Source organism: Lacerta agilis, chromosome 3 (assembly GCF_009819535.1).
Source record: "Lacerta agilis isolate rLacAgi1 chromosome 3, rLacAgi1.pri, whole genome shotgun sequence".
Classification (NCBI taxonomy): domain Eukaryota; kingdom Metazoa; phylum Chordata; class Lepidosauria; order Squamata; family Lacertidae; genus Lacerta; species Lacerta agilis.
Genome location: NC_046314.1, coordinates 100,279,359 through 100,301,210, shown reverse-complemented (window position 1 = coordinate 100,301,210; position 21,852 = coordinate 100,279,359). Strand labels below are relative to the sequence as shown.

The 21,852-nt window shown below is 44.6% G+C and overlaps 2 protein-coding genes across 3 annotated transcripts in view; one reads left to right on the top strand and one right to left on the bottom strand.

Annotated features, from left to right (window-relative positions):
- Window positions 1–9,429, bottom strand: part of TTC7A (tetratricopeptide repeat domain 7A) — a 162,065-nt gene extending 152,636 nt beyond the window's left edge. Inside the window, exon 1 of the mRNA XM_033144919.1 lies at window positions 9,120–9,429. Coding sequence (XP_033000810.1) covers window positions 9,120–9,297 — 178 coding nt within the window. The 5' untranslated portion in view covers window positions 9,298–9,429. The remainder of the gene's footprint in view (window positions 1–9,119) is intronic.
- A 6,913-nt stretch (window positions 9,430–16,342) lies between these two features.
- Window positions 16,343–21,159, top strand: MCFD2 (multiple coagulation factor deficiency 2, ER cargo receptor complex subunit). Of its 2 annotated transcripts, none has more exons than XM_033144917.1 (4): window positions 16,343–16,555; window positions 18,776–18,931; window positions 19,637–19,796; window positions 20,293–21,159. In XM_033144917.1, the coding sequence occupies exons 1-4, from the start codon at window positions 16,365–16,367 to the stop codon at window positions 20,422–20,424; spliced, it is 639 nt and encodes a 212-aa protein (XP_033000808.1). In that variant the 5' UTR covers window positions 16,343–16,364; the 3' UTR covers window positions 20,425–21,159. The 2 variants fall into 2 exon arrangements, with proteins under 2 accessions (XP_033000808.1, XP_033000809.1); XM_033144918.1 differs by having other exon boundaries at window positions 16,492–16,612; window positions 20,293–20,428.
- The last annotated feature ends 693 nt before the right edge of the window (window positions 21,160–21,852 follow it).

Genomic DNA, 21,852 nt, shown 5'->3' with positions numbered 1-21,852 from the left:
TGATGAATACTCATAACTTTTTTGCAAACAAATCAGAAGGAATGTTCAGTAATGACCGGGTCTAGTCTAACTTCCAGCAAGAATAGCACCACCAAGCCAAAGAATAAAGGTAAAGGTAAAGGGGCCCCTGACCATCAGGTCCAGTCGTGTCCGACTCTGGGGTTGCGGCGCTCATCTCACTCTATAGGCCGAGGGAGCCGGCGTTTGTCCACAGACAGCTTCCAGGTCATGTGGCCAGCATGACAAAGCCACTTCTGGCGAACCAGAGCAGCGCACGGAAACGCCGTTTACCTTCCCGCCGGAGCGGTCCCTATTTATCTACTTGCACTTTGACATGCTTTCGAACTGCTAGGTGGGCAGGAGCTGGGACCGAGCAACGGGAGCTCACCCCGTGGCAGGGATTCGAACCGCCGACCTTCTGATCAGGAAGCCCTAGGCTCTGTGGTTTAACCCACAGCGCCACCTGGGTCCCAGCCAAAGAATATATTGCTCTAAAATGAGAGCAGAGACAGGGGAACCCGTGGCCATCCAGGTGTTGTTGGACTTTGACTCCCATCAGCCTCAGCCAGCATGCCCAATAGTCAGGACTGATGGGAGCTGTAGTCCAGCAACATATGGCGGGCTACTGTTTCTCCCATCCATGCTTTAGAGACACGATAATTCACTGAGCTTACATGGGCAACCAGTCCTATTTTGCCAGCTGCCCAGCCACAGTCAAAAACAAGAAGGTTTTCTGTTTGTATAAACATAAGTCGGAGGGAGGGAGCAACGAATTAATACATTTTCTTACAGAAGTGCTTCTGCTCCAGTGGCGTTACCTGAGTAGATTCAAAGTGATTTCTTGCAGAGCACTCCAGCCTGCAAGAGGCACTCATTTCAGCGGAAATGAATGTAAAGCATACAAAAGGGGAACATAAGAGACGGCACCTCGGTTCAACCCAACGGGGAAGCGCGCGCACTTGAACAGCTGCTTCATGCACAGCGGAGCACCTGCGGGGCCCTGGGTTATGGCAACAAGACACCATCTAGTGAAAGGCAAGTGGGCCGAGCTCCCAAAGCAATTAAACTGAAGTTGAGCATGCAACGCGCACAGAAAAGCCCTTCACTCTTCTCTTCACCGTTGTTTGAAGTGCATACCGATGGGTCAACAGCAGCCTCCCTCAACCTGCTGCCCTCCAGGCAGAACCACAGAATTGTAGAGTTGAGGGTCACTTAGTCGAACACACTACAAGGCCGGAATCTCAGCTGAAGCATCCATGACAGGTGGCCATCGAACCTCTGCTTAAAAACCTCCAAAGCAGTGTTTTTCAACCTTTTTTGGGCAAAGGCACACTTGTTTCATGAAAAAAATCACGAGGCACACCACCATTAGAAAATGTTAAAAAAATTAACTCTGTGCCTATATTGACTATATATAAAGTAATTCTCTTGAATAGGAATCAAATAAACAAATTTTTCCCACGGCACACCAGGCAATATCTCGTGGCACACTAGTGTGCCGCAGAACAGTGGTTGAAAAACACTGCTCCAAAGAAGGACAGTCCACCACTTCTTGTGGGAGTCTGTTCCACTGCCGAACAGCTTCCTGTCAGAAAGTTTCTTCCTGGCGTTTTGTCAGAATCTCCTTTCTTGTAACTTGAATCCACTGGGACAGGTTCTACCAGGAGGGAAAAAGTCTGTTTCCTCTTCCATGCGGCAGTCCTTCAGATATTTAATGATGGCTATCATATCTCCTCTTTCTCAAGCTAAACATACCTAACTCCCTTAACTGTTTCTCATAAAGCTTGGATTCCAGGCCCTTTATTATCCTGGTCACCTTCTCCTGCACACATTCTAGCTTGTCAATATCCTTCTTAAATTGTGGCACCCAGATGTTTTGGACTCCAATTCCTATTAACCCTGCCTAGCACATACTGTTGGGAGTTGTAGTCCAAAACATCTGGGAGGCACCAGGTTGGATAAGGCTGGTCTACCATGATGGTTTCAGCATTGGACCCCTTTCACAGAAGGCAGTTCCGCTTTCAACCTAAATTAAAATCCATATTCCTAACTTAAAATCCATATTCCCAGCCTGTTAAGCACACGGGTTCATCAATTAATATTAGCTGTCTGTCGGGATAATCAGTTTCTGGGATAACCAGTAATCCTGGAGAGCCTGCTCCCACTGGTTATGATGGGTCCGCTGGTTATGAAGTTTTCCTGAAGGTCGTGAGAAGTTTTCGGGCGTTGCAAAGGTTCTGAAGAGGATAGGATAGGCAGCAATAAATATACCCTGTTTCTCCTAAAATAAGACATAGCCATAAAATAAGCCATAGCAGGATTTCTATGCATTTGCGAAATATAAGCCGTACCCCAAAAATAAGCCATACCCTTAAAATAAGCCATAGTGACGTGGTACCTCCCATTAAAACAGCCTGGGGAGGCGTGGCTATGCAGCGTACCGATGCGACACGGTTAAAATAAGACATCCCCTGAAAATAAGCCATACTGTGTTTTTTTGAGCAAAAAAATATATAAGACGGTGTCTTATTTTAGGAGAAACACGGTAGCAGAAGGTGCGGCTGAAGGCAGGAAAGAGGCCAAATAAAAAATAGACTGCAGTCGGTTGTTGGGGTGCGCTCTCCCAACTACTCTCTGTGTGTGTTCTTTCTCTCTCGTTTCTCCACATGTTTCTCCCCCGCTAACAGAGAGCAGGGGCCATTTATTAACAAACTGAACAGCGTCATCATGCAAGCATAACCCAATCAGAGCATTGCAATAATCAGGGTTTCTGGGTGGGAAACAAGCTTTGCGACCGTTACCAGGAGGCTTCCTGGCGCGCTTTCGTGCAGGCGCGGAGGGATCCAGGCAGCAATCACCAGCCGGATCCTTTTTCTTCCGTGCAGTAGAGCGGAAGGTTTTGTGAAGCGGCAAAAGCGCAGGAAATCCCAAAACGTATTCCCACAGCTGTCCTCAGTCTACATAACTCCATGCTCCTCTGAGGGGGTTTGGGGATGTGCCAGGTTACCCTGGCTTCTACACACACAGCAAGCATGTGTCTAGTCACAACTGTACACACAAAGGCTGTCTCAATAAATGTTTGCACTGTGTGTGGGATGCGGATGGCGCTGTGGTCTAAACCACGGAGCCTCTTGGGCTTGCCGAGTGGAAGGTTGGCAGTTCGAATCCCCGCGACAGGGTGAGCTCCCGTTGCTCAGTCCCAGCTCCTGCCAACCTAGTAGCTGGAAAGCATGTCAGTGCAAGTAGATAAATAGGTACTGCTGCGGCAGGATGATAAACAGAGTTTCCGTACACTCTGGTTTCCATCATGGTGTTCCGGAAAGCCGTCTGTGGACAAACGCCAGATTCTTCGGCATGAAAGCGAGATGAGCGGCACACCCTATAATCTCCTTTGACTGGACTTAACCGTCCAGGGATCCTTTACCTTTTTGCCTTGCACCATGTGCACAGATACTAAGAGGTATGACTTCTCATCACATTCCTGCTTCCTGTGTAGAGGAACACAGAAGCTATAATGAGCAAACCAACTTCAAAGGCAGCCCCGTGTACAGAGCACTGCAGTAGTCTAGGGCATTGCCCAATCATGGATAACAGCTGTCATGCTGTTAAGTCTTGCTGGTCTTAATAATCCAAGGTATGAAGCAGCCTTTTGTCCTCACATGCAGTCCCATTACTCCTCCCTTCAAGGCCAAAGCAATCAAACCAGGAAGCTTGTAATTAGCCACAGTTTCCCCATATAAACTACAGAAGTTGTCGCCAACCCGGTGCCTTCCAGATGTTTTGGACTACAGTTCCCATCAGCCCCAACCAGCACAAATGTGTGATTCAAAACGCCTGAAGGGCACCAGGTTGGCAAAGGCTGCCACACAATGCCCCTCCCTGTCACTGAACTAAAAGGTGGATAGGAACCTGCCTGATCGTCTCTGTGGACTCTTCTTCCTCAGAGGTTTTTAAGCAGAAGTTGGCTGGCCATCTGCCATGGATGCTTTAGCTGAGATTCCTGCATTGCAGGGGGTTGGACTAAATATCCCTTGGGGTCCCTTCCAACTCTGCAATTCTATGATTCTATGATCTAAGTCGTCTTCATTTTGTGTCAGCAACTGCACAGTTGAGCGGTCATTTCAATGGGCATTAAGGACTCCGTTTATCATAGAATCATAGAATCATAGAGTTGGAAGAGACCACAAGGGCCATCCAGTCCAACACCCTGCCAAGCAGGAAACACCATCAAAGCATTCCTGACAGGTGGCTGTCAAGCCTCTGCTTAAAAACCTCCAAAGAAGGAGCCTCCACCACACTCCTTGGCAGCAAATTCCACTGTCGAACAGCTCTTACTGTCAAGAAGTTCTTCCTAACGTTTAGGTGGAATCTTCTTTCTTGTAGTTTGAATCCATTGCCCTGTGTCCGCTTCTCTGGAGCAGCAGAAAACAACCTTTCACCCTCCTCTATATGACATCCTTTTATATATTTGAACATGGCTATCAGATCACCTTAACCTTCTCTTCTCCAGGCTAAACATACCCAGCTCCCTAAGCCGTTCCTCATAAGGTATCGTTTCCAGGCCTTTGACCATTTTGGTTGCCCTCCTCTGGACACGTTCCAGCTTGTCAGTATCCTTCTTGAACTGTGGTGCCCAGAACTGGACACAGTATTCCAGGTGAGGTCTGACCAGAGCAGAATATAGTGGTACTATTACTTCCCTTGATCTAGATGCTATACTCCTATTGATGCAGCCCAGAATTGCATTGGTTTTTTTAGCTGCTGCATCACACTGTTGACTCATGTCAAGTTTATGGTCTACCAAGACTCCTAGATCCTTTTCACATGTACTGCTCTCAAACCAGGTGTCACCCATCCTGTATTTGTGTCTTTCATTTTTTTTTGCCCAAGTGTAGTACTTTACATTTCTCCCTGTTAAACTTCATCTTGTTTGCTTTGGCCCAGTTCTCTAGTCTGTTAAGGTCATTTTGAAGTGTGATCCTGTCCTCTGGGGTATTAGCCACCCCTCCTAATTTGGTGTCATCTGCAAACTTGATCAGGATACCCTCAAGCCCATCATCCAAGTCATTGCTGAAGATGTTGAATAAGACTGGGCCCAAGACAGAACCCTGTGGCACCCCACTAGTCACTTCTCTCCGGGATGAAGAGGAGCCATTAATGAGTACCCTTTGGGTTCGGTCAGTCAGCCAGTTACAAATCCACTGAATGGTAGCATTGTCTATTTTGATAGCATTGTTTATTTTGTACAAGAGGCTACTATGGACTTTTGGCGAAGAAGTGTTTTCAGGAGTTTGTCCTCCATGGCTGTTTTTTCTCACTGTGAGACCTCTGGTAACCTTCCAAGGAATCCGTGGAGCACAGCTTGAAAACGACTGAAACGGTAGCGCTCTAAATTTCAACAGCAGTTTCCTAGCTAAGCAGAAAACCTGCTTCGCAATGGAAGGAGACACGTACCAACGGAAAGGAGAATAAGTGCATAAAGGCTTCTTACAATCCACTAGCCGTTAGCAGAGAGTTGGACAGGGGTGGTCACCGTGGACAATAAGAGGATCTTAAAAACAGGAAATGCTCTTCACGAAAAGCTCAGAGTGACCTCTTTTACACAATAAAGGGAGTCCTTAGTGCCCACTGAAATAACTGCTCAACGTCAGTTGCTGGGGGGAAAAGGAAGACGACTTGGGCGACTGTTTGCCAATCCTCCAAAGGCCACGTGTCAGTGCTGGGTGCAGCCAAAGTAAAATAATAATATTCATTCATTCATTCATTCATTCATTCCCCGCCCATCTGGCTGGGCTTCCCCAGTCACTTTGGGCGGCTCCCAAAAGAATATTAAAAACACGATAAAACATCAAACATTAAAAACTTCCCTAAACAGGGTTGCCTTCAGATGTCTTCTAAAAGTCAGATAGTTGTTTATTTCCTTGACATCTGGTGGGAGGGCATTCCACAGGGCGCCAACACCAAGAAGGCCCTCTGCCTGGTTCCCTGTAACTTCGCTTCTCGCAGTGAGGGAACAGCCAGAAGGCCCTCAGAGCTGGACCTCGGTGTCCAGGCTGAACGATGGGGGTGGAGACGCTCCTTTGGATATAGATGGGGACTATGGCCATCCTCCCCACAAACACACTCACTCTTGTGCACACGAGCACACCCTGAGGAACATTCGTGCAGCATGTTTCGCCCTCGTTTCTGGGCCATCCCTGGCATTGCCAGGCAACAGGCCCACTAAGGGTCTCTAAGGCAAGTGTGGCTGAGCGGCAGGGCCTCACTCAGTCCAGGATGGGCTCCCTCTCACACACACACACTACCCGGAGATCTGCTGCCAACCGTAGAGGATGAGAGGAAAATGTGTGCCAGTGTACTTCTGTCTGACGGATAAAAACATATGTTCTTGGGTGGGGCTGCCTGGCCAATTTAAAATTTGGCAGGGCAGCCGCTCCAGAGAAATAAAACGGCTCTCCAGCCCTGATCTGATGCAAAGATCTGAAAAGGGAATGCAAGGACCTGGTGAATAATTCACTCAACCTCTCTCTCTCCCCCCCCCCCCACGACCATGTTTTTAAAATAAAAAAGTTTCGCTTTTAAGGTTTATTATTTCCAAGATGCAAGCGAGATACACATGGTGCTTACAATGTTTCCTGGAGCTACAGAAGAGACCACAGAATATTTTCCTTTCCTACCTCAACAAACCTTAAAACATATTTTGCATTTTATATATATATATACACAGTATATAATTGTCTGGTGGAGTTAGTTTTTATTAGAAATTTACTATAGGTGCTGCATTGTAAAGGAAGTTCCTCAAAAAGCAAGGTATATGTTTTTAAATTTAAAAAAACAAGGCTTAAAACAGGATGCAAGAATATGAATCATGGCCCACTCGCTCTAATTTCCACCCCGCTGAGATGAACAGCCTACAGCACACAAGAGGAAGGCCTAAACTTTTAAAGAGGCACTTGCACTTCCTGAAATATTTTATTATTATTATTATTATTATTATTATTATTATTATTATTATTATTATTTCACCTTAGAGCCTGCCCTACCTCCCAAAGGAGCCCAGGGTGGCAAACACATAAATAATAAAAAATCAAAAAAAAAATCTGGTAGCAGTTAGAAACATTATCTCAACCAGTGATTTCAGGGTTGCCAAGAATAGTATTTCTCAGACTGTGTAATCAGAGCTGTTTTCAGATTCCACCTGAAAGTCAATTATAAGAGAGACAGGTACAGTCAACATGGAGCGGTAGACTCGTAATCTGGGGAACAGGGTTCGCGTCTCCGCTCCTCCACATGCAGCTGCTGGGTGACCTTGGGCTAGTCACACTTCTTTGAAGTCTCTCAGCCCCACTCACCTCACAGAGTGTTTATTGTGGGGGAGGAAGGGAAAGGAGAATGTGAGCCGCTTTGAGACTCCTTTGGGTAGTGATAAAGCGGGATATCAAATCCAAACTCTTCTTCTTCTTCTTCCTCCTAATGTTTAGTCGGAATCTCCTTTCTTGTAAATCGAACTCATTGGTTTGAGTCCTACCCTCTGGAGCAGGAGGGAACAAGTTTGACCATCTTCCAAGTGACAACCACTCTGGAACTTGAAAATGGGTACCATATCACATGTCACCTCTTCTCTTCTCCAGGCTAAACCAACTCCCTCAACTGTTCCTCATACGAAGCTAGGTTTCCAGACCTTTTATCAACTTGGTCACCCTTCTCCACACCCGTTCCAGTTTGCCAACATCCTTCTCAAACTGTGGTGCTCGCTTACAAGTTTTGCCGACATTCGTGACATATTGGCATGAAGGAAGTCGGAGAGAATTAGTCCAGTTTATTATTTTAGGATAGCTGACCCTCAGAAATTAGCTGAGCAATGTAACCTATGCTCATTCAGATGCAAGTCCCATTGTGTCCAGGTAACTGTGTCCTGGACAACAGCTTTACTAGAGAGAAAGCCCCATTCTGCATCACTGGGACTTACTTCTGTGTAAACCTGCACATTGTATAGCTGATTTCCTTTGGGGCTGCCCCCTTGAGCAAGACAGCATCCTCTGATTATTCCCAATGTGGGCTAAAGTGTGAGGAAAAATCATTGAGAGCAACACACAAGACACAAAAGGAGTCTTGGGGAACAAGCAGCTGTGGAGTGCAGATCCAATTACACTTCTGGGGAAACACTGGAGTTGTATTGTGCGTTAAAAAAAAGCACTTGGCTCTCATGAGGCAAAGCTCATGATGCACCCCATAAAAACATTTTTTGCTGAGATAAGCCTACCTACCCAGGTATTTAGAGCGCTGGTGTGTTTTTACTTTACAGTATTTCTGGATTTTTTTAAAAAATGTTTCGATAGTTGTTACTAATGCAAGCTTCCTCAACCTCGGCTCTCCAGATGTTTTTGGCCTACAACTCCCATGATCCTTAGCTAGCAGGACCAGTGGTCAGAGATGATGGGAATTGTAGTCTCAAAACATCTGGAGGGCCGAGGCTGAGGAAGCCTGTCCTATTGTTTTCTTGTGTACACAGCATTGAGGTTTTCTATGATCAATCAGCTCAGTATAAATTTAATGAAGTGGATGCTTAAACACCAGGAAGAACTTTCTGACAGTTAAGAGCTGTTCCAGGTTGTGGACTCTCCTTCCTTGGAGGTCTTCAAGCTGAGGTTGGATGGCCATCTGTCACTGGATGCTATGGCTCAGATTCCTGCATCGAAGGGGGTTGGACTAGATGACCCTCGGACCCCCTTCCAATTCTACAACTTCACCCTCATTCATTGTTTCGGGTGTGAATGAATTTGCTGCTCTTGCAAAAGAGATTGTGGGTGGGTGGGTGGAGAGGCTTGGATCCAGACTAAAGTTAGTTGCGCTTAGACTGAAATCAGTGCGTAAAGTTCACATGACTTGGGAGTTGAACCCTGCGGCTTTCTATGGGAGCTGGCTGCGCGCAACTAACTTAACGAAGCGGGGCACAGATTTTGCAACTCTCCCGTCCGGGCAGGTTTTGCTCCGGGAGTCCAAAGAACGACTCCTTGCTAAGGGAAGGCAGGCAAGGCGGGCGGGCGCCGCGGCTGCTGCTGTTTCCATTTCCTGGGGAAGAGAAGCTGCTGGCTGCGGGATCCCCGGCGGCGACTTACCGGACTGTTGGGCTCCTGCGCCGGCTGCTCCCCCCTTGGCCCACTTGTGCCGGGGACTGGCCGCCCGCGTCCTCATCTGCTCCACCACGGCCAGCTGCGTGTCCCACTGGCAATCGGCGCGGCACCTCTCCACCGCCTCTTCCATTTTCAGGTGGAAATGCGAGCCTTTCGCAGCCATCTTAGCGTGGGTGGGTGACTCGTGTACAACAGGGAAGTCCCGGGCAGCCGGGCGTGCGCCTGGGGAACAGCCGGGTTCCCCTCCCCTCGCCGAGCAGGGGCAGGATCGCGCGCTCCCGTGCGCCTGGTGGAATGGGAGGCTCCAGAGGCGCTGCGGTTCGGCACAGATGTGGTCCCCCTTCCAAAAAAATCCCCACAAAAACTCCCCCACAACGCCCCGATGATCCAGATGTGTGGCAGCTAAGAGGAAGCGCCCCCGCGCAAAGCGTGCCAAGCATCGCCGAAAGAGAGGGCTGGTAAAGATGCGCTGTAGAAGGGAGTGGGATAAAATGAGGGGCAGAAATGGAACAAGAGGGGTCTTTAAGGGCTTGTGAAGAGCGCAATGTTTTCCATCTATTGTTTTGTTTTACTTAATTGCGTTTATAACTCACCCTTTTCTCCAAGGAACTCAACACATAGAATTGTAGAATTGGAAGGGACTAGTCTAGTCCAACATGTGGGACTCCAACCCACGACCCTGCGATTAAGAGGTTAATGCTCTACCGACTGAGGAACCCCTCCTCATTATCTACCATGACTGAGAGGCATTGACTGGCCCAAGGTCATGCCGTGAGCTTGGTGGCCTAGCAGGGGTTTAAACCCTGGTCTCCCAGGTCATAGTCCCAACACTCTTAACCATTACACTGCTGTAATGGAGGCTGTTAGGGACTTCTATGTAAATGGGCCAAACTGCGGGAGGCAGTGAAGGATAGGCGTGCCTGGCGTGCTCTGGTCCATGGGGTCACGAAGAGTCGGACACGACTGAACGACTGAACAACAACATGTAAATGGGTGGTTTCTTTTCTCCTCCCCACTTTCACCCTGGTTCTGGGGGTTCCAGGCTAGTTTCAGGCTTGGATTTTAACCTCCTTCTGTGCAAAGAGAGTAAAGGGCCAAAAGTTAGGGGTGCAGACTGTTTTCTGCTTGGGAAGAGTTTTTGCTGTTTGCTCCACTCCACATCCATCAGGCTGCACCCTTAAAGTACACAGCAGTCAGGCTCTTCCTTTGTCCCCAGGAAAAGCTGCAAGGGACTCTCACTTCCTGTTTCTTGACTGTTACTCCACCTGATGTGCCACACACCCCTTCAGGTTTCAAATTGTCCCCTGCCACACAAGCCCCATGACAATATTACTCTCTTTTGTGCTTGCCACTGAGATGCTTTCACCTTTTGGGTAGGGCCTTTTTGTTGTGTCGCCCAGCATGAGAAACTTCCCTGTCCCAGGAAGCTATGTTGTCTCCTCTTTGCTTTTGCAGCAAGGATTTGAATTTTCTGTTTAGATTTTTATTTTGTTTTTGCTGTGGACTGGACAGCTCTCTTGTTTCTTCTCCTTCGTTTTGTCCCATTTTGGGACTTCCAGTGTTTGTGTTATTATGTGAAGACATAATAAAAGGAGCGTCTCCATCCCCATCGTTCTGCCCGGACACTGGGGTCCAGTTCCAAGGGCCTTCTGGTGGTTCCCTCACTACAAGAAGTTACAGGGAACCAGGCAGAGGGCCTTCTCGGTAGTGGCACCCTCCCTGTGGAACGCCCTCCTACCAGATGTCAAGAAAATAAACATCTGACTTTTAGAAGACATCTGAAGGCAGCCCTGTTTAGGGAAGTTTTAAATGTTTGATATTTTTAATGTTTGATGTTTTATCGTGTTTTTAATATTTTGTTGTGAGCCACTCAGAGTGGCTGAGGAAACCCAGCCAGATGGGTGCAGTATAAATTATTAATTATTATTATTATTAATTATTATAAATAGAAAAGACTGCTTACTATTGCCATTATCTGTGCATGTTCCAGAAGTCTGCACAGCTCTTCAACAGCTCGTTTTTACTCTGTCAGGAACAGAAACAGCGATGTGGTGGAAAACTTTGTACTGAGAAATTTCCCAATGCACTAACCACATTTGTACCAGGAATAAAGACTGCAAAAGAGGCTGAAAGGAATGCTTCTGAGGTCACCTGTGAAAAATCCACACCAATACCAAAGGGGAATCAAAATAAGGAGCATCCACGATATTCTAAACTGCAAAACTATATTATTCAGCATTTAGACACTTTGAGCATTAGAAGACCTTGTTGGATCAGGCCATTGGCCCATTTAGTCCAACATCATGTATTCACAGTGGCCAACCAGATGCCTGTGGGAAACCTGTAAGCAAGACTCAAGCACAAAAAAGGAGGACCCAACTATAGGATGAGTTAGACCACAACTTTGCATTTAATGTACAGATTTCTAAAAAATATAAATCATATCAGCTTGAGTGGCGGGGATTATAATGACCAGGATGCTGCAGGGGTATAGTAATTTAACCCTTTCCTTTGAGGAAAATCCCTCCTTTGCTGCTGCTGTTTGCTTTGTGAGGATATCACATTCCACAATTTTTAAAAAGTATTATTATTATTATTATTATTATTATTATTATACCACCCTTGATCCATAGATACTTTGCTACTAACATTTGCTTATCTGCATGGTTCTATTGCACCAGTCATTGCTAAGAGAAATCGAATTTCAATTTTTTTTAAAAGAATCAAGGTACAAATATCAACTCCAGAATACAGTTTGCAAATTGAGTGTGTTTCTACAAAATAAGATGCATTTGCACAATTCAAAATTTATTCAGATTTTCTGTTTTCTGGGATTCTTAATATGGCATTTGAGTTTCTCCCGGGAAGACAAACCCGCGAAAGATAATTCACTGTTGCAGACTGTGAGTAGTGAAACTGTTTTGTCCTAATTCTTCCTTCTAAGAAGAAGAAGAAGAAGAGTTTGGATTTGATATCCCGCTTTTCACTACCCGAAGGAGTCTCAAAGCGGCTAACATTCTCCTTTCCCTTCCTCCCCCACAACAAACACTCTGTGAGGTGAGTGGGGCTGAGAGACTTCAGAGAAGTGTGACTAGCCCAAGGTCACCCAGCAGCTGCATGTGGGAGGAGTGGAGACGCGAACCCGGTTCACCAGATAACGAGTCTACCGCTCTTAGCCACTACACCACACTGGCTCTAATGATACAACGCTAGCAACATCTCTAGCCCTCTGTCGATTACTTATATGCTGTCTGTCAGGATAAAAGTCCTACCAAGGCAGTTGATAAGTCACAGTAAATTAATGTCCCAAAACCCAACCCTTCTGGACATCAGTCATACAAGAAATATCCAAAATAACTAAGCAGGTATTAGAAGTCACCCCAGAACTGGCCCTACTGAACATCTTCTAAGATAATATTGCCCACAAACATTATAAAGAGCTCATAGCCCACCTACTCTCATCAGCCAGAAGCATCATAGCCAGGCATTGGAGAGACCTGTCAGGAGTAAGCATGGACCAATGGTATCAAATAGTATGGGAAACAGCCTTACTAGAAAAGTTAACCAATAAACTGAAACTGACAAGTTTATTTGAGTTTTCCCTGGGAAGCATTCACTCTGATATGGTTCCCCTTTATCACAAACACAGTCCCAGCAAGACAACAACAAGAATCCGCCTACAGCATACAAATCGTTATGGCTAACCTGACCCAAAAACCCACCCTCTCACACACAAAACAAATCTCGCTACAGCCAACCAAAGACAACCAACCAAACCCTAGGCCAGGGGTCAGCAACCTTTTTCAGCCGTGGGCCGGTCCACCGTCCCTCAGACCATGTGGGGGGCCTGACTATATTGGGGGGGGCGGGAATAAACAAATTCCTATGCACCTCAAATAACCCAGAGATGCATTTTAAATAAAAGCACACTTTCTACTCATGTAAAAACACCAGGGAGGACCCACAAATAAGCCAGAGATGCATTTTAAATAAAAGGACACATTCTACTCATGTAAAAACATATTGATTCCCGGAGTGTCAGCGGGCCGGATTGAGAAGGTGATTGGGCCGCATCCGGCCCCTGGGCCTTAGGTTGTCTACCCCTGCCCTGGGCCATCGCCAACCTCTCTCACCACCATGGAAGTATAGCAAGCGAACAGACAGAAGGAGAACCCACACATGTGGCACTGACATAAAACCCCACACATACACTAAGTAGAAAAATAGAAACATTGCCACCCAACCCCACTCACCCTCCCAACCCTCCCCTTCTTTTCTTCCCAACCTTATACTGTACTGCAGTGCTCCCCAACTTTTCATCGCCACAGACCGGTCAACGTATGATAATTTTACCGCGGCCAGCTGAGGGGGACGACGACGTTGATTGTTTATATTTTAGATTGTTTTGATTTAATAATTTTAATTTAATTGTATTTAAACATGCCTTCAAAATAAAATACAGTTACACCCGGTTAACCTCTCGCCCATGGAATGTCGCACAAACCCGAGAGAAATACACCACAGTAAATAAAATGGAAATAATTTAATGTTCCTTGGGCGGCCCGGTACCATTTGATCCACGGACCGGCACCGGTCCGTGGCCCGGGGGTTGACGACCACTGCTGTACTGCATGCAACACTAATGTCTCGCAACAAATGAAACTGATCTGTAGAAAATGCAAAAAAAAGACAATGCACATATTTTTGTAAACGAAGAAATCTCTAATAATTTTTAAGTGACATTATATTACTGTACATATTTTAAATACACAATAAACAGCAGCAACATATTTAATACCCATGAAGAGCCTTCCTACAAGGCAGTTTATGGCAAGTTGGCCTGTGGATTGGTGAGGCAGAAAGTCTAACTAGAACAGGACTTGGGCATGGTATAAATGATTTTATTATTATCCCTTAAGGTGGCCTGCATCCCTTGCTACATTTGCCACGTACAAGACAAGTTGCATTTATCTCAGTTCTGTGTGATTTGTGTGGGCTGAAGGCAGAGCAAGAAGAGCTGTTATGAAACACATCAGAATTAATGTCAGGTAATTGGAGCCACACCTATATAGCCACTGCTGAGCATCCAGAGTTTGTATTCTAGGACGTAATGTTCAGAAGGAAGTTTCACTGCCTTCATGGGGAACTCACTTTGGATTGAAGTCCTTGGGAGGAAACTAATAAAAATTATTTAAAAGAAGAATTTACGGGGTGGGGGGAGAAAGGAAGTCGTTTATTATTGATGTATTTATTGAATTTATATATCACCCAAGGATAGCAGGGCGGTTTACGGTATAAAAACACAAAAATAAATACCATCATAAACAAAATAATAACCACATACACAGAGTTTAAAAGGTCATAGTTTATTCAGTCATAGCCAAAGGAATATAGAAAAACATTTTTGCCTGGTACCTAAAGATATGTAATGAAGGTGCCAGGCAAGCATTCCACAAACAGGGAGCCACCACAGAAAAGGGCCGTTATTGTATTACTGCCCTCCAGACCTCTCATGGAGGGGGAAAGCTATGGGATCTATTTATTTGTAACATTTATTCTGAGAAGCTCAAGAGGCAGGGCAACAGGTGGTTCTGCCACTACAAGTCAAGGCACATAGTACCCCAGGCCAGCGAAATTATTTTGCCGCTTCATGCAGAAAGTCCCACAAGCACCTCCTCACTTTCCTTACAGTAAAAATGCAACCACAGTCGGTTATGTAACTAACATTTTTCTGCCCATTCATGGTACCCAACCACAGCTACTTGACGACGTGACTGTCTCTGCCTAATAGCAAGCAGCATCAAGGCACAATAACAGTTCTTCATTCCCTATTTTATCCTCATAGCAACGTTTTGGTGTAGGAAAGGCCCAAACTATTGATTGGCCCAAAATCATGTGCCAAGTTTTATTGCTAAGGATGGATTTGACCCTACACGTCCCCAACTCATTGGCTATTTAACCACTTCATGGCATTGTTTGTTATCTGTTGTTGTTGTTGTTGTTTAGTCGTGTCCGACTCTTCGTGACCCCATGGACCAGAGCACGCCATGGGGTCACGAAGTATCTAGTAATAGTATTATTAATTAGATTTCTCACCCACCCTTCGCTACATGGTCCCTGGGACAGGTTACAGAAATATTTAAATGCAATACTGTACTGAAAACAGTTAAAACAATTTAATCAAAAGATGAGGGTGGGGCCTAAGAACATCTACTTCTGATTAAACCCACAGAAATTTCAGGCTGCATCATGTTTTCCTTTAGAGTCTTACAAACACTAAGGGGGACAAGCCCCAGGGCTAACCCAAGATGATGGTGTTGCTAAATTTGTATACTACCCTTCATCCAAACATCACAACAGAAAAATTCATAATAAAAAACCCAATAACCCCACTCCCACACATCATCATCATCATCATCATCATCACTATGGCACCTGAGGCAAACCACAAAAACAATGCCCATCCTACCCATGACAGGGAAAAAGGGTGGAGTGAAATTACTCAAAAGCCACAATATTCTTGTTATTTTTAAATTTTATTTATTTATATCTTTCACTAATTTTACAGTCATTTTAGCATTTCAAAACTTGACTTCCTTCCCCCTCTTTCTGTGGTTCTTTAAATTTATTTTTAATATCTTCTGCATATCCAAATTAACTTTATTTGCTAATTTATTCATCTGCTTTATATATATACTGTTATAAAACTGCAGGTTATTACAATAATCCTGCCACTGTTCTCGTTTTGGGAACCCCAGCCTCGTTCACACAAGCAGCGAGAGCCTCCGAGGGCTCGTTAGTCGTGCGAAAGGCGCTGGAAGCGACCAAACCCAACAACCGCACCTCAGCCTCCGAGAGAGAAACGCGTGCAGATGTTAGTGAAATGAGACAACATAGGGACAAAGTGGGCGGGTCTTCACGTAGTCTTTGCAGCGATTGGCTATCCGAGTCCACGCCGGCGGTGATTGAAAGAGCACCGGGCTTACCAGAGGAAAGCTGGGAGGAGCACCCGCCCACGTTAGCATAGGAGAGGCTTCAGACAGAAGGCAGAGGGAGGGCCATAAACGAATTCTTTGCGGCGGTTGGGTATCTAAGACCGCTGCCGTCAATGACTGAAACAGCACCGGGCGTACCAGAGGAAAGCGGGGGTGGGGTTTCCTTCCTTCCCTTTCGTTTTTTTTTAAAGGCCCGCCCTTTGAGTGCAACGTTGGAAAGGAGCGAAGCCACGTCATGAGATCGGAGGGAGGGGGCGTGGCTACGGAGACGAGAGGGGAGAGAAAGGGGCGTGGCACCTGGTCGCCGCACCTGGGCGTTCGACGTAGAACTCCGAGGCGGCCGAATCCAATAGCCGGAGAGCTGGGCGGTGGCAGGACGCAAGCGCGGAGAGTTCAGGGGTGGCCGCGAGAGGCGATGGTAGCCGGGTAGGTCCAAACTTCGTCCGGTGTCGCCTTAGGAGGAGCTGGCGGCGCTGGGAGCAGGTGAGGCGGTGGGGTCAGTCCCCATTGTCCTGGGCTTTTGCCATCTGAGGTATTAACAGGGCATCCTTAGGGGCACTCTTACCTAGAAGAACTCATAGAGTTCAGTGGGGCTTACTCCCGCGTAAGTGGCTGCAGGACCGAGCCCTGTTGAGTTCTATGGGGCTGGTAGGCAGCTTTATTCAGAAAGGAAAGCAGACCGACCAACCGCCAATATATACTTTAAAAAAGGTTGCCTCAGATGTCGGCCCTGCTCAGAGTAGACCTGTTGAAACCAGTGGGCATTTGTTTTGCCATAGAAGGGGGTGGGTGGGTTTAAAGAAACCTATTCCTATTCCCCCACCCCCCGCGTACAAAAAATAAGAATGCCCCAATTCCTATAACATTAAAAATATTTTTAAAACTCTAAAAAGAAAGAGGGAGAAAATGTGCTGCCGCTTTTCTGCCGTTGCAGGCTGTCTTCAATATCTCTTCTCTCCCCTCCCCAGAAAAGCAGAATAGGAAATAATGTTAATCATCTTACAGGTTAATAAATAGGAGTAAACCGCTCACGGAGGGATGGGAGGGGAGGGGGAAGCTCCAGTGAGAGAGCTGTTTCCAGTTTTAAACCTCATCCCTGATCAAATAATGCCCAGACTTTTAGCCAAAATTTAATTGCAGAGTGCAAGTTAAAAAATAACAACGGGGGAACCCCAGCCTCGTTCACACAACCAGCAAGAGCCTCCAATACAATACAGTTGTATTGTTCCAGCTGTTGCTGGAATTAGTGCCAGGTTTGCTTAAGGGGAGATGGCTTAAGTTGTGTATGTAATGCTTTGTGCTTGATAAATGTTTTCGGAAAGGTAAAGAAGGGAAACGGGGGGAATGAGTTAATATGGGGCTCATAGTGGTGCAGGAAAGGCCAAACGGGTGAACGATTTCTAGAGGTTTGTCTTTATACTTCAAAGTCTAAAGGTTTGTTGATAGTGCCTTGCAAAATCTCAAATATGGGTTCAAACAAATAGAAACTACTAGTAGTACTTCTATTTGGTATGTATTTAGCACCCACCATATACTAGGAGCTATTCAGTTACTATCACACCGCATTTCCTCCCCATCAGTATTAAAATGGTTAGAAATTCCAGATCCACTAAACCACTGGTCTTTTTTTTTAAGGGTTCAGGCATGACTACATTAAAATGTATGGTTGGGATATAGACTTATTTAGTTGGCACATGTAGCAAGTAACAGCTGCTATACCCATAGTGAATAGATAAAGTTGGAGGGGAGGGGAGGGGGAAATCCCACCTCTGAAATTAGCTTTTAAATCCAGCCTGATTCTGTGTCCTGTGGGTGCAATGCACATTATTGTTAAACTCTTAATATTCACACTCTTGTCTCAGTAACTGACTGCCATGCATTGTGTGTTGAATTAAGTGCATTAAGTGCAATTGGCAGTTCTTAGCTATTCAAAAAGTCTCTGCACAAAGTGGCTTACAGTAGGAAATACTGTAGTTTAAAATGGGAAAAGAGGAAGTACGTAGAACCTTAAATGTGACACGTTACACATAGTGTCACAATAAATTAGGTAATTAGACTTTGGCATTTGAGTGAATATGCAGAATTTGTGCAATAATAAGCTTGATGTTATCTCCAGAAATGCAAAGGCTTCCTGGCAGACAGCTGTGCTCCTTGATTCCTTCATTTACATCCCAGACTGCCGATTCCACCTGTGTGAAAGTCTACTTTGAACTGTGCCAGATGTTTAGCAAAAGGTTGAATACCAAACAAGTTCCTGGTAAACAGATGCTGGACTCCCTACTGAAAACAAGGTTTAACAATATGCAAGCATAACACAGCCAGCCTTTTGAAGTAAGAAGGCATAGATAGGCAGGTGGCTTTAGTATTGTGCATCTGTGAACTTTCATCAATACCTAGTTGATATCCCAGAACATATTTTCATTGTGGCTTTTCATGGCAACTCAGATTTGGTTGTGAAAACCCAAAATGCAGGTGGTAGGAGGAATAAGGAAATGGAGACTCTAAAAGGTATAAGTGCCTGTTTGTTACCCACAACTGTAGTAGTTGTTGTTTTATTCTTACGTGTATTTAATTAAGCATAACATTTATTAGCTGCCTTTCCAACTAAATGGTCACTCTGTCTTTATTATTATTATTTTTTGCTAGGACCATGGCTGTTACGATACAACCAAGGATTTCTACACTATATTTCCTCTGTTGCCTAGTCCTTGCGTCTTCTATGTCCTCTTTTGCAGAGGACCATGTGGATGGGAGTCATCAGGCAAACGTGCGTCTTGATAAGAACATGGTACAAGATAAGGAGTATGTATTTTCTGCAGTCACACTCAATATAAATAAGTGGGGGAAATGAGGGTCTGATATGGTAAGAGTCATTTCATATAATAGCAGAATTGGATTCAACAAAATGTTCCAGTGCAGAGTGCCAGCCAGCAGGTCATGCTTTTTTCCTATTCCATTTCCCCCTCCTACCTGACTTTCTGTCTCATCCCCCGCACACACACACACACACACAAACACAAATAAACACACCAGTCAGTCAGCAAGCTGTGGTTACTGAGCACACTCAGTTCCCATTGGGTTCTGTTTAGGTAAGTGCAGGAAGCCTTTGTCCCTCCAAATGTGGCTGAACTACAACTCCCATCAGCCCCTGCAAGCATGGCCGATGGCTATATTGCCTGTGAAATCTCTCATAAGCTCTGTTTCATGCAGTCCACCTGGCATAACTGCAACTAACATGCTTTGCTCTTCTTCTTTTTTGTTATATACAGTAAATAGTCTCAAAGCTCAAGCAGTCTTGGGACTGTGAGGGGGGAGAAGATTAGTTCTCTCTTTCCTTTCTGCTGTGGTCCCATCTCGCCGAAGATAGTATCCACATTTCAATTGAAGTCTGGCTTTTAAATGCATATTGCTTTTACCTACATGCACACACCTGCATGTTCATTGCATTCAGTGGGGGGTGTGGTTGTATCTGTGCGCACTGAGATTTGTCATATTCTTACTCTGCAGCCACATCATGGAACATTTAGAAGGCGTCATTGACAAACCAGAATCTGAGATGTCGCCACAAGAGCTGCAGCTTCATTACTTCAAAATGCACGACTACGATGGCAACAATCTGCTTGATGGGCTTGAACTTGCCACTGCCATCTCACATGTACACAAAGAGGTGAGCACTAATTTCCTGGAACAGAAAATCTGATAGGCTGGTGAGCAGTGTCTGTGAGCAAGCTTATCTTTTAATATATATGGGTCGGAAATGTCTATAACATTTTGCATATATAGATATGCAGTTTAATCCAAAGACTTATCCCTTGGGGATCAGCTCTCTCAAAGATTCCACGCTAGACCAAATTTTAAATAACCCGTAGATTACAAAACTTGCAAATGGTTTTTAAGTGTGGCCTGGTTTGGAGGGTGGGTGGACGGAGGAGCCGCAGCACTGCTTTGAGAGATGGTCAAATTGAAAATCTTGTTTTGTACCTTTCTGAGTCTCTTAAGACCTGCCTGGCCCACTTAACTTTTGTCTAGCCTTCATTAGCTGATTTCTAGGAAACCCAAGTGCAGCCCTCAAGGGCAGAATATTGAGTTTGACTGTTCTGCTTTCCAAATGTGCTCGTCTGCTGAAACCAATCCATCTTTTCTTTTTTCCCCTTTCCCTGTAGGAAGGTGGAGAACACACCCAGACAATGAAAGATGAGGAGTTAATTAGTTTGATAGATGGAGTCTTGCATGATGATGATAAAAATAATGATGGCTACATTGACTATGCTGAGTTTGCAAAGTCACTGGAATGATGATTTCTTTAAAAATCCTTTAGTTCATGTGACCCAGTACAATGTGATTCCTTACTGTATGTTAGTTTGTGTGTTCTCTACCCTTTGGGCTGCAAAATCAATGGTAGAAAAGTGAAATGGCTACACTTCCGTTTCTTATACTTTGGAGAGCAAAAAGGTTACGATGGGAACTATTATTTGATACAGTCTTATTAGTTAACAATGGAGCAATACAACCCATCTGTGTTAGCAAATTATTTGGCAGTTGTCTTAAAAACTTGCTTCAACGAGCTATCATCTAAGTCACTGTATTCCAGAATAACTTCTGGAGGACTCAAAAAGGCATTAATGATAAAGGTCATAGCACTACAGAGTCTTAAACACCATAATTATATCCTAAAACCAACAGTATGATTTTGTGTTTGTGCTTTGAGTTCACCATTATTTTGCAAAAATTAGGAGTATAGGCACGGTGCAAGTTTAAACTCTTTCAAGATCTGTCAGCAGGAGAGTTAAGTAGCTAATTAAATCTCCATTGAAATGGATGAGTTTAAAAGTGCTTAGTCTTTGCACTGTACCCTAAATCTGTAAATAGATGTTTGTCATTATAGACATATGTCTGTCTTTCAGTTTTCTTATCTTTTGTCTTTCAGTTGTCTCATGTTCTGTCACTACTTTACTGGGTTTTGCTGTTCCTTAAATTATAATCTTACAAGAGAACTGGTTGTTGAATTTTAAATTAAGTATATATATATATATATAATATACTTAATCTGTTTAGTGTTAATTGTATTATACACCATCAGTACAGTATTTTACTTCAGAGTTCATTTTCAGAAAGTGTTGGTTAAATACTTTCGTTCAATGAGGTCTTAATGCCAAGAACTATGTTAGCTAATGAAAGTTTATAATCACACTGAAATGCTGCCATGTTAAGGTTCTTGCCAGTGTACCTTGACACAAATTCATGGTGTGAGCTATGAAAATACTTTATATTTGTTTTTTCTAAAAGAAACACTATAATGAGTGTTTAAATACTTGAATGGTCTGCTTATTCTAAAGGGTTCTATAACTATATACATCTATGTTGTATTAACAGCCTTGTGCAGATCTACGGTGATAATCTAAACTGCCCTGTTGCTTGGCCTGTTGTATAAAACAGAAGCATACATTTAATCAAGCACACTATATTCAGAAACAGAAAGCCCAAATGCTCCTCTGTAAATTGTGTAAGAGACCTATTTTCTGTATAAAAAATATTCTTATATGAAGTGCATTTGTAAAAATTGCTTCCTTTGTTAACTGTGTAATAAAAATGTGGATTGTACTATGTTCTTCTAATGTCAAAATTGTTAGGTTTTTAGCATAGGTAAAGGTAAAGGGACCCCTGCCCATTAGGTCCAGTTGTGTCCGACTCTGGGGTTGCGGTGCTCATCTCGCTTTACTGGC

What these genes read in the sequence shown, in the direction of transcription:
- MCFD2 (XM_033144917.1), top strand. Translation starts at nt 16,365, where the DNA reads ATGAGATCGGAGGGAGGGGGCGTGGCTACGGAGACGAGAGGGGAGAGA. An exon ending in CGAGAGGCGATGGTAGCCGG is followed by an intron (nt 16,556 to 18,775) that starts GTAGGTCCAAAC and finishes ATTTTTTGCTAG; the next exon opens with GACCATGGCTGTTACGATAC. An exon ending in TCTCACATGTACACAAAGAG is followed by an intron (nt 19,797 to 20,292) that starts GTGAGCACTAAT and finishes CTTTCCCTGTAG; the next exon opens with GAAGGTGGAGAACACACCCA.